Genomic DNA, 13754 nt, shown 5'->3' on the forward strand with positions numbered 1-13754 from the left:
CTTACTTCTGATACTAAATCGTTTTGTTCATTCTTAATTATTCGTTATTGCGTTTGCTCTTTCTCTGTTATTTTCCTTCCGAGGAGAGGATAATGAAACGTGCTCGGTAAAAGAAGAAATGTCGATTTGAAAATATAAAAGGAGAAATATAGAAAGAAAATTGGATTCTACTTACTTTGAATTTGCTGAAGCATTGTTCTTCAAATATAATTAAAACTCGCTCGTTTCAATTGTCATGCATATAAAGAAAGCCACGAAGAAGTTTCAAGATTCTTTATGTTTAATAAAGTTTAAATGGATGTTAATGTAGACTGTTATACCGAATAATAATTTACCATAGCGAGGTAAGATAAGGTAGGATAGCGTGATATTAAGTTATTATGTTTTCCCTTGGGGCAAAAGTCTAGCAACATTTTATTTCTAGATAAATAAATGAAATTTAAACGAATTTCTGTCGTTTTGCCGTTACGCTGGTTGGCAACAAATTTTTTTCACGTTATGCTAATTGAATTTCAATTTTATTAATCATAAGCAAATTAAATATTACATTAATATAAAATATAAGCAACGTAACAGAAGTAATTTAAAGAACAAAGTTGAGAACTTAGTTAATTAAATATATATTACCATGACGCAGTAATAAAAGCACATTTCACACTAATCCGTCTGGCTAATTTCTCTCTCTTTTTTTTTTTTTTTTTTTTTTTTTTTTTTATTGCATTTATATAACTCCAATTTACAATTAGAGCTCAGCAAATAAAGATCGGGTAAGTAATAGCCGACGATTAACGTGAAATGAGACAGAGACGAAGAGAGAGAGAGAGAGAGAGAGAGAGAGAGAGAGAGAGAGAGCAATTATACGAAAAATAAGGGGATGAAGAACGTTTCACAGAAGAAAGAACGTAAGCAAGCCGATCCTCTCGCGTAGTAGTAGACGTATGTCTCGGAGGATATGACGTAATTTCTCCCCACTTAATAAGAATGCTGCGGCTGCAAGGACGAGGCTCAGCTGTGGGGGGATGAATCTGAGCCTTGGCTCGTACCTAAACCCGAGATCCCTGACTGCTGCTGCTGCGTGGGTAACCTCGAGACCGACTGGGAGGTGCTTGCATATTGGGACTGCTGGGACTGCCTGCCACTACCTGTTTCCGGTATCAGATGGGGCGTTCTACTGGATACGGGTGGTAACACCGGCGATACTGGCCACGGGTGCAAGGAGACCGTACTCGGTCCGCTTTGTACACTCCGCGAGTGTGGCAGCAGGTTGTTACCACCTAGGCCAGTGACATTGACGAACGGCTGCTGATGCTGGTGCTGCTGGTGCTGCTGGTGCTGGTGCTGGTGTTGATGTTGGTACTGGTGTTGCTGCTGTAGAAGTTGTTGTTGCTGTTGCTGCTGCTGCTGTTGGAGCGAGTTGGATCCGACGATGGAACCGCTGGCGCCGATGCTCGCAAAACCCGGGAAACTCGTGGCTGCGCTCGTCGAGCCGATGAGAACGCTACCAATCATAGGACCACTCGCGACGCCGCTCGCGGGAGTCGGAGCGAGGCTTCCTGCCGCCGTGTCCGGGTGCAGGAAGTTCCGTCTCTGCTCCAAGCGCTCAGCGTGCTGGGCTATGCAGCGGGTGAGGGCCTCCGGCAGCATCTCCAGTTGCTCCTGGAGCGAAGTCAATTTCTCCTCGAGACCGATGAGACGCTCCTCCAGTGCATCTTGGCGACTGCTCATGTCAGAAACGATCTCGTAAACGGTGTTTTGTGTCTATCACATAGTAAGACATTTGGCCAATCTGTTAGTATTTCTCATCACGACAATTATTAATTATACATATCGGTAAATATATGTGTGGCGATGTTATATTAATTTGCAGAATTTCTCGATTACTGCCTTTAACAAATTGCTTTCTAAGGAATTATTCTACTCGACGAAGATTATTTTGAAATACTTACTGACATTACGATGTACTTTGTTCTCTTATACACGCTATCATTAAAGTAGTTATATAATCCTTTAGACTTACGATACTTTTCTAATAAACATTATTTTAAAGATCGGAGATGAAAGATGTATAACTAGAATTCTTCAATTAAATAACATATGCCGATGCAATAAAAACCGAACAAATGGACGTTCATAAGATATTAAACTGCATTAACCTAGTATGTAATAACTATAAACTGGAAACAAAAATTATTATATTCGAAAGTAAAGGTGTAAATTAAATTGGCTCAAAATCTTACAGAATAATAAAAAATCTCGCAACAATATTGATTTGATCGCAATTTTAAGGATTACTTAAACACTGAGATTAATTCACAAGTATAAGAGACACATCCTTGATAATACATTACTTGACATTTAGTTTTATAAAATGTTTGAAGAATAAACACGAAGAATTGTTTCATTCGATTTTATTCAAAGAATTCTTTTGCTCGAATAATTGATAAAAAAAAATATATATATATAAAAGAATATTTATATATTGATAATTTATCGATATAATATTTTTCGTAATAAATGTACAATTACATTAAAATTATTGCAATGTGAGAATTCAAACTTTCGCTAAAACAAAAATTTCATTTAGAAACCGAGTTTTATTTTAAATTCTATTGAAAAAAAAAGCGTATATCAAGTTTTTTAAACAACAATTTCTACAAGACAAGTATTCATACAAGATTAAATTCAAAACTATCCAGTTGTATATTTTTTAAAATTCCAATGATTTCCAATACGTATATTTTAAAAATGTATTAGAGATACTTAATGCATTTATATTATTTCTATCTAATAACTAACATTCATTTTCCTTTAAGGAAAATAATTTTTGAAAATGTTGATATCTTAAGACGAATTAAAAAAATTTATAAAAATTGATTATATTTTATTATACGAAATCTTTTAGCATACAAATATACAAGTTTATTGCCCTTAAGTAGTATTTCAATTTATATTCGATTGAATATTTTCAAAACATAAAAGTGTTTTCGTGTAATTTAATTTAGTGTTCAGGTTTTACATTAAAATTCGAATTTTTCTATTCCACGAATGGAAGACTATTAATCGACAATATTTCAATTTACGAATAATAATTGATGCTAAATTTCTTGCTAGCTATTGTTATTAATTTTTTAAAATTAATTCTTAATATTTTAGTAATTTAGAGTGTCCAAGATGATCTAACACAATATAATAATTTATTATTATAATTTATTTAATCTATAACCATTGTTTTTCTTCAAAAATTTTATTATTTAAAATATCTATATTTTATATTATTAAATATTTTATCCTTTTTATAATATGTAAATTGCAACTAAAATAAAATTTCAAAATTTTAATAGTAATATTTATGAATTCCTCTCTATGCTAACATTTTTTGAGATATCATAACAGTATAATGTGAAAAAGTTTATATATAAAGCCGAGCTTTTTAGATATATTATATGATGGTATATTGTGTGACAAGGTTTTAAAAGTCCATGTTAAAAGTTGTGAATTGTGAACAATTCCGCAATCTCACATTATGGGTGAGTGAATTTTTAAGCAGATCTTTCACTTCCGACATCTAATATAATTTTTTAAAATATATAATTAATGTTGTTAAAGTACACATTTGTGTTGCATGTATGCATACACATGTATATAAATCTATCTGTGAATATACTTGTGAAAGTATATTTGTACCTTTGCCATATCAGTTATCGTGTTGGCATTGTCCATTAGCTTCCGTTGGTCCATTTTTACTTTCCGTAATCTATTAACAATTAAAATATCATAAGGTGAGACGGGAAAAGAAGCATTATCAAATCATCATATTTCTTTTATAATAATTAATAACAAATATACTGACGCATAAATTGCCAAGAGAAATTTTCGTTGATGAGTGCGTACACGTCCAGGATTGACTCTTTTTACCAGTCGCGTGTGTTTGTAGATCAGCCACGTCTCGCGCAAAACATTCGCAGCCGCGTTTTTTAACTGCGAAGTTGAAAAATATGCATAAGGGTTTATAATGATCTTCATTATTAAACTTTATGTTTGAGAATAGTAGGTACATTACTTTTGAAATAATTTAAATAAAATATTATAATGAAAACTTTTAAACAAAATTTAGGTTAAAGGAGGTAAAAAAAAAAAAAAAAAAAAAAAAAAAAAAAAAAAAGTAAATATGTGTAATATGAATTATATAAAAAGTTGTCATTTTTCATATTGTTTGATATATAAAAGAGAAACCTAATTAAGAAATAATAATTTTTCTAAAATGGAATTTTCAAATACATTCTATACTCCACGAATATAATCGTTACAAAATTGAAAAACTACTAAACTATTATTCTTATACGATTTTATGATAAATTATTAATAATTCAAATTCTTGGCTTAGGACGGAAATTTTAGTTTTATAAATTTTTTATAGTAAGATCGAATTCCTTAAATAAAAATTCTATAAATTTAACGAATTTATTTGATTTTTTTATTTTAGAAGCTAAGAATATTGTGGAAACGATTTCTATAACTATAAGACGCGTAATCCATTTCCTAATTCGTTATTAAATTGTTATAGAAATCGCCATACCAAATGTTTCTATTGACATTTGCCATGAAAAATTTGTATTAAACTAGCTCTGTGCTTATAGTTTCGTAAAAAAAGCTTTTAAGTTCTTGCAATGAAAGCTCACGTTGAAAGTGTGAACAGTCCATTAGCATCGACTTTTTCTACAATAATCGATTAATTGTAAATTGAGCAAAAATTCGGTATCAAATATCAGAATAGTTTACAAATACTTTTGCCGAGCAGAGGAACTAAAAGTTAAAAGCCAAAAAAAAATAGTCATGAACACTTGTTATAACACGTATAATCTAACTAAGTCGCTTTAAAATTCTCCTTTAAATCACGAGGGAATGAAAAATCCTCGAGCCACTCCAATCACCCCGCAGACGGCCGTTCACTTATAATTCTCTCCCTCTCCTCCTCCTCCTCCTCCTCCTCCTCCTCCTCCTCCTCCTCCTCAATCTCCACCTCCTTGGCCGCTCATCGATGCACGATGGCAAAATAAAAGGAAGTGAGGAAATGGGCGTTAAGCTCTCACCCGCTTCGTCAGTTGTGTGTCCATCATGAAATTGTGAACGTGCTTCTCGGCCCTCGTCAGCTCCAGCTTCCTCGAGACGACGGCAACGAGCAGAGCCGTGCAGCCGGCGCCCTTTAACAAACATAAGGCAAGACGAATGAATGGTAAATGCGTTAAGCAATGGCAAGCCAAATGAATAACGAAAAGTCAACATGGATTTTAGCGTCGCTCTAAGGCAAGTACCATCAATCCTTTGAATTCTTCTCTTTATTATCATTCTTTCGACCCGCTGAATAAATGGAAAAATATGGGAGGAATTGCCTCGTCGCCTCATTAATATCATTGTCTACGATACAAATAATTTTATTCACTTGGTTAACGCGATTATTTCTAATTATTTTTCATTATTCCATTTATTTCCTGTGTTATTACTTATTATTTGTTCGTTGTTGTTAATAGGTCCGATTGCAGCTAATAAGCCAATACAATTATTGCGAATTATAAGAGAAATTTATCAAAGAGGCTCGTCTTGTATTACTCTGTTTGCATTTTCACGTTCTCGCAACTTCTCCATTTAATAATGTACGTTTTATTTCGATTTTTCCCAATGATACTCCACGAAACATGATCTTACTAACATGCAATTGCCAATACTTATAAATTATTAATATATTCATTGAATATCGTTTGCCGGTAAGTCGGTATGAATAATATATTGTTGCAAGAAGATTTGAATTTTGAAAAAAATTTTCAAGCTGTTTCAAAAAAAAATTTCTACCCACGTGTTACGACTGCATATTAAGTTTTTGTTTTATCGACAATATTTTCAATTCCTCAAGATACGAGGCTAAAATATATTTTCAATTAATTTATTCTGATTCGCGCAAGACCAATAATACGAATTTTATAAATAATCGAAGCGTTTCTGTGTAAATTTCATATTTTTTCTCTTTAAAAAAACACTCCACAATATTTATTATAAATACGTAATATTAAACGAAAAGTGAACTGAAACAATACATACCGAAATAAAAATAAATTGAAGAATTTTAAAAAGGAAAAAAAAATAACACGAACTATTTGCAACTTCAATATTTATAAATATCGAAGAATTTATGAATATTATATTAATGGCAAATTATTTCGAATAACCGTTACATATTATTATAAAAATATATAAAAACTTAATGTCAGTTAATGGCTTCTAAAAGTCTTGTTACTTTAGTGTTGTTAAATTTTTTTTTTCAACTGTCTCAGAATCATTAATACTTGCCATATTCGAAATCATATATGAATCTTACGTTGGGTATATTAATAAAGATTTCTATAACTGTGATATTCACATAATTCTAAACAATTCTAACATCTATGGAATATATTTTTGAATGTATTTTCAAAGTTTAATCGGAATATAAAATAATTTTAGACGAATACATGTTTAACAATTCGTATTTCAGAATAATTACGAAGAGGTATTTTATTATATTTATTAAAAATTCTAATTCTCGAATTATTTTTCTTCTTTATTTTATACGCTCTCTTAGTCTTGATTTAGGATGGTAATACGAATTTTCACGTCAGTTACGAGATTTTCTTCCCAGACAAGAAGAAGCATCGACTAAGTAAAAAATAAAAGAAGCAGAGCTTTCAGACACGGGAGTAAGGGAAAAAAGTTACATCTTATAAGAGTGGAGCAGCGGGTCTTTGTAAGGTCATGTCCTTTTTTTTTCTTCTTTTTCTATTTTTCTTTTAGGTAACCACAGAAAAACCGTACATGCTCTAGGGAAGCATAAGAAAAGAGAGTAATAAGAGGCACATTCAAAATAAGGATTAATAAATATTTTCTTTCATTGTTATTTAATGTGTATTATTAATCTACTTATTATGATTTTCCTATAAGTTAAAATATTTTTTATAAAATTAGTTTTATATATACTCCAATAGCAAATTTGATTATTTTTGTTATACAATTCTTTAATATAAGAATCTAAATTTTTTTTATTGTAAATAAAATCTTTATTGAAAAATTTATTAATAATCCAAATATTTTCAGATACTTAATGGTAATAATACATAGTTATCAATTCAAAATTCTTAACAATTTACTTGTATCGATTTTATAAAAATAATTGCTATTACTTTTACATTAATAATTAATTAAAATTAGTATTTTTAAATTCCTTGATATAATTTTCTAAGTGTATCATTAAATTTTCGTATTAATTTCATCGATATTTCATTTCAAATAGAAGATTACAACTAAAAAAAAATTGAACGAGAAAGCTCAATTTACTACTTATGGAATAATAAGGATTATAAGGACGTTTAAAAATTAAAAAATCTTTTTCAAACAATCTTCGACTCAGTATGATATTTTAAAAATCTTAAATAATATAAACCAATAATTTAATTATGTTATTATTTAATAAGAAATGATTTTATTGTATTATTAATATAAAATATTTATTATTTATTTTCTTGAAATTAATAACGTTGAATATACGAATTATATTTTACCAATTTCCGAAGGTATGTGCATGAGTGTATGAAATTAATTTTTAATTCAATATTAATAATACAAAAAAAAAAAATCATTGTTTATCTTTAAAATGCTATATAACCGTTATACATTACATTTCGCTAATTATAGTTTTCTACAAAGTAATTAAATTCTAAAGTTTGCTAATGCCTTTTGCTTTAAATTTCTATTAAAAAAATTTAATTCTGAAACCTTATGTAGATTTTTTATGATTAATAGATAATATGATAATTATATTCTTTTTTACAAACGTTTATTTCAATTATATGAGACATATTTTAAAAGTATAGGTATCTTTTGTATTATAATTCTCGTTTTTATATACCAATTCTACATTACTTTATATATTATTACTTTATATAAAATATACGATTTTCTAATAATTATTATCTTTTAAAACTGAAATACATTTAAGTTACAACTTTCATCTGTATTAAAGGACTTCAATATTTATGGAATTTAAAAATATTTCAAAAGTCTTTCCAAGCTTTTAAAATTTGAGAAAGGAAATAATGATTGTAGTATAATACTTTTATAATATCAAATCTATATGACATTATGTAAAAAAAAAAAATAATAATAATAATAATAATTTTGCCTATAAAATTTTATACACGATGTAATATTATATATTACATTTACTTATTAATTATTTTTCTTTACCTTTCGTAATCTATTTATTATACACAATATATTAAATAATAATTATATGAATGTAATATAACCTTGATTATATGATTTGAATTAAATAATGACGTTATTTAGTTAGCAAACAATAGAGTGATTTGTTAGCAATGTTGCAAAATTTTTTTGAATCACAAATTACACTTTTCGTTCATTTGTTTTTGCTATTCTTGATAGAAGAGTAACTTGCACGGAGAAGTAATGAAAAAATAAAATAAAAATCTGTTAATTTTTTCCCTTTTTTTTTTTTTATATCAAACCAGAATATAATAAAAGATACATAAAAGAATTAATAAACGAGTGGATTATAGCTCAGCTTAGTTATTTCAGAGCATTAATTTAAAAGTGTCGACATAATAGGATATGTAATATAGTTTCTTTTACGAAGTACATTTGTTTAATAAATTATAGTTAATTTAAAAATGATAGTTTTATAAAAAAAAAAAAAAAAAAAAAAAATATATTGAATTTGATGAAGCACGTTTTATTTTATTGAAAAATGCAGGGAGGAATTTTATAAATCTCAATATAATTATTATGAAAATTTTAATTTATCTTTATATTGGAGATTTATGACAATATTGGATTATGATATGATATATAGTGGACAACAGCATGGAATTTTTTTTTCGTAAATAAATCGAGACATACCACTTAATTTTTTAATATTAAATTTTGTTGATTTTCAATTTATATAATGTCATGTTATTTGAAATTTTCATTGACAATAGATATTTTATTTCTACATTCATGCTTTAGATATGTAATAAAACGCATTGGGAAAAAGAAAAATGAATTTTAAAAAGAATGAATTTTAGTAAAATGAATTATTGTAGCATATGTTTAGAAGAATACTGGGTAGTATTATGATTTATATGTTCGTAAATATTATTGTTATGGAAAAGGAGTGAGATAGCAATTTGAGTAGTACTGTAGTAATAGACTAAATTGTTTTCCCTTCTCTTTTTTAATGAAACGGAAAAAGTACTTAGAAAGCATTGACTAATGTTTCCGACTCGAAGTTCGAAGATTCTACTTATCTTCGTTAGGAATCGTGGTTCCCAACAATTTATTATAATATCGATCGCAAATAAATCAATGAAAATGCACCGATTTAATGTTCTGAACAGGATAAAATTTTTTACGCTATTGAGATATTGACGCGTCTGCGATTGTTCATTTGTAAATAAATTAAACAAATTAATTTAAATAAACTTATTTATTCCATGTTTATTATTCGCTATAGCTAATACGTATTATTCTAGTATGAAATAAAAGTAAGATAAGAATTGGAAGTTATGGTAGCATTTTGCATTATTAATGGCATTATTATATATTTTTTTTAATTAACGTAGTTCTGAAAGTAAAGAAAAACATAACATTTAATATTACATGCAACGCATAAGTTTGAAATACAGCGATGAAATAAAATAAAAAATAATCAACGAAATCTAATTATATTCATTTTATTAATAAATGTATTTCTTCTGCAAATCTTAGTTTCATTTCATTTTAACTCGAAATATATATTTATTATATATATATATGGAATTAACAACTTTCACAACTTCCAAAATGAGAGACTGCGAATAGTTTATATTTATATATATATGTTTATATTAAATATGCGATTTATTAAATATTAATCTCGGCTATTGAAGATTGATAATATAACTTCTATCTCAGTTAAAGCATTAAATAATAATTATTTTAGATATATCGTTTTATTTACAATCAGAGTCTAAAAATGAAAATAACTAAAGTACAAGAAACTTTTTTTAAGACTTAATTTTATAATTTTCAAAATTTTAGTCGAACTACTAATTTTTCAATGTAATACATTTTGTTGTTGTTGGAGTTTTACATGAATAAAAAAAAAAAAAAAAAAAAAAAAAAAAAAAAAAAAAAACTATTATAGGCTAAATGTTCTAATTGCAGATTCATTTTTACATATAAAAATGATCAAATTTGATTGTATTTAATTTTTCTATTTTGCTCTTAAAACGTGAAATTTTTCTTATTAAATTATTAAATATTAAATTTGAATTGTCGATGCATGTGTACATATAAATTTAAAATATTAATATATTTTTAAATCTGTTTTTGAACTAGAAAGAAAGTCACTCGATCATTATTTTAACAATCGATAGCAAATATTTTAAGAATATTTGTTAATTTTTTGTTAATTTTGCTCATGCATTTGTAAATTATAATTGTAATTTTTCTTCGTCAACCCAATGCTCCCATCAATTATTCTCTTTGATTCCATTCTAGCCACTACCTAACTTTACTTATCTTTATCAGACTCGGTGAACTAACTCGCATAAAATTATTATATGTAAGTTTTATATTTAAATATTTTTATGAAAAATTAAAAATGAAAAATTATATTAAAATGTAAAAGTATTATATTGGCTATTTGTAATGTTATTGAAATTATTGTTCTTTCTTTGCTAACCTCGTTGATCGCAAATGTGCCATAATGAATTTCCAAGTTCAAGCTTCTTCGCCTCGGACAAACTATTCCCCATTAGATAATATTTTACATTACATATTGTGTAACTTTTTATCATCATTGCAGGAGTGTAATAATATTATAATTCATGGATAATTTATTGATCTCATATTTTTCGACTTTTCAACATGAAGTGTTCCTCATTTTTTTGTTAGACACTTGTAATAAAGAAAATATACCACATTCTACAGAGTATATTAACAATAAGCAATCCTTTCAAATTATAAAATAAGACGCATGACCTAGGACGTTCCTATAAATATGAATATAAAAGATACAGCGCAAAATTAATTTAGAATGATTTATTTAAATGCATATGTATATAATTGATTAAAAGTCAAGGAAAGTTTGTTATACAAATAGATTTCCTTCTCCTTGATACGTATGACAGTAATAATTGTGTATTCATTAAGTAATATTAGTTTAACTTTTTTTTTTCTTTTAAATTGAAAGTGTTAAATTTTACTAAATAAAACGTATTTTTGTTTTTATTCGGCAACATGTATGTACAAGCAATTCAAAATAGGGATAAATTTACATAAGCTAGATGTATTTCTAAATATAATAAATATTTCCAACTAAATTAGATGAGCATGAATAATGAAGTATGAATTAAAAAAAAAAAAAACGTTATAATAAATGATAAATATAATTATCCAATAATCGCGATTTTTCCATAATATTATTGCAAAGTAAATCCTTAAAGTAATTTTCTATTTATCAGTTATAATTATATTGTATTTATAATTTAATTAAAATTGAAGAAATTTCTAAATGATTTCAACTCATTTAACGCAAATACGATTTTTCATTACATATTAAAATAACAAATTTGCGATTAAAATAAATAATTATTTGGGAGCCTGACATACAAAGTCTCAATCGACAAGATGAGTTCAGAATTCTGAAAAACCTATACTCAAGTATTTGAATTCTGATTAAAGATAATAACTTTTATTTCCAAATATCAAAGGCATATTTTTGTATAATCTTCTTTATCTGCTTCGAACGCAGTTATTTTCAATCTTCCTATTGGAATAAAGTTTAATAGTAGATTGGACATGTAATAAAAGGCTGGTGGTAAATACAATCTCTAAAATCGCTCGCTTGTCTCATTTCAATAAGGCGAACTTACATTCGAGTAGTTACGTCGGCTTTGTTCGTCAATGGCTAAATCCGAAAAAAGCAATGTAGTTCGAAAAGGAAAAAGACTAATAAACTCGACTCTTTGCTCGAAATGGAAACTAATAGCAGGAAAGCAAGAAGTATAGCGAAAAAGGGGGAAGTGAAATTCAAGAGAGTTGTATTCACCTACATATATGCGACGATGGGGTAAGAATTTCGCCGAATCGCTAAAAAGCAGCGGCTGCTTTAATCTTGATTCCAACAATTTCAGGTTTAATTCAGTATTAAGTTTTACGGGATATTTTCTACGTGATATTTGCACCGCTACGAAGTTACTATTGTATATTAGAGCAAGATAGATTTCAGTACTATATGCTTTTCGCGACATTTATATCGTTCACGTGTGCATGTAGCACATAATCGACAATCTATCGTTCATTTCTTAAAGTATTTGTCAAGTTTACTGTTTTTATTTGTTTTTTTCTTGTTGGCGCTGATGGTTAAATTTCGATAGTACACGCTCGATCTATTCATTAGTAATCAATTTTTCTTTTAGTTATGTCTTTTATTATTCTAAATGTCTATTAAATGGTGATCTTACGTCAATTTCTTTATTCTTCGTAAATATCTTATAAATCATTATGCTTGTATTGTTTTATGAAAATATGTGATAAATGATTTTTTTTTTTTTTTTTTTTTTTTTTTTTTTTGTTAAAGTCTTTACATACACACGATATATGATTAAAATTTGTAAAAATATTATTACTCTTTGATTTAAAATTAAAATGATATATAATGGATACTTTTTACATTAGTTAAACAACAAAATTTAACAATAAAGTATCGTGAAATTCGTAAATTTTATTGTATAGCCGAATAATATAAATAATTCATTTATAATAAGATTAATATTGTGTTGCATAATCAGTACTATTTTTGTCTACACCACTAATCAATTTACATAATTAATTTGTAAAAATCTATTAACAATAAATAAAACTATAATAGAAGTAATTGATATCATAAAGCACAGTGATAAATAATAATAGTCCTTGTTAGGATTTTATTAAAATTTTAATAAAATTTTCTCTGCAATTATTTTTAATCAATGCATGTGTCAATAATCAGTCATTGAAACAGTTTTGAAATTATTCATACAATTTCATGCAATTTATTAGATTTATTTTAATAAAAAAAACATTCCTTAAACATTATTCAAATGAGATTCTAACGACAAATCCATGAATAGCACAATGTGCAGTGGTTACAGTTTTCGATCTTTTATATCTTCTCATTCCATAATCATATAAAATTATGTAATAATTAGATATAGATGCGAATTGAAGAGGTTATCATGTCTGCTAGACTTACCATCATTCCAGTTGATACGGCGATACCTCGGCCGCAATAGGTATTGGGTACGATATCACCGAAGCCCACACTGAGGAAGGTGATGGCGATCAGCCACATTGCATTAAGAAGATTGGCGTGTTCTTCGTCGTGGAACCTATACGCACACAAACGTACACAGGCCGTTTATAAATATCTTTGTAATAATTGGATTTTCCCGTGTCTTTCATTATTAAAGCAAATGCGGTGCTCCCGATTGCAAGGCAAAAGAAAAAAAAAGTCGATACGATCACCAATTTCCTCGAAGGTTAATCGACTAATCTTAATTTATATTTTAAGTAACATTTAAACAATTGATTATTCATTAAAAACGTCTGCAACTATACAAAAGTTTGAAGTTTTGTGTTAAAAATACAGTGGTAATGTTAATGAAAAACACGAATTTAGATTTTTGTAATCTGTATTTAAAAGG

At 27.5% G+C, this 13754-nt stretch overlaps 1 protein-coding gene across 1 annotated transcript in view; it reads right to left on the reverse strand.

Annotated features, from left to right (window-relative positions):
• Nucleotides 1-955: 955 nt before the first annotated feature.
• Nucleotides 956-13754, reverse strand: part of SK (small conductance calcium-activated potassium channel) — a 155577-nt gene continuing 142778 nt past the window's right edge. The window contains exons 7-12 of the mRNA XM_011506834.1: nt 13304-13439; nt 5091-5201; nt 3851-3978; nt 3685-3754; nt 1380-1758; nt 956-1295 (exon numbers count right to left, since the gene is read on the reverse strand). Coding sequence (XP_011505136.1) covers nt 1006-1295; nt 1380-1758; nt 3685-3754; nt 3851-3978; nt 5091-5201; nt 13304-13439 — 1114 coding nt within the window. The 3' untranslated portion in view covers nt 956-1005. The remainder of the gene's footprint in view (nt 1296-1379; nt 1759-3684; nt 3755-3850; nt 3979-5090; nt 5202-13303; nt 13440-13754) is intronic.

The sequence above is a fragment of the Ceratosolen solmsi genome, unplaced genomic scaffold (genome assembly GCF_000503995.2).
Source record: "Ceratosolen solmsi marchali unplaced genomic scaffold, CerSol_1.0 scaffold6, whole genome shotgun sequence".
NCBI lineage: Eukaryota > Metazoa > Arthropoda > Insecta > Hymenoptera > Agaonidae > Ceratosolen > Ceratosolen solmsi.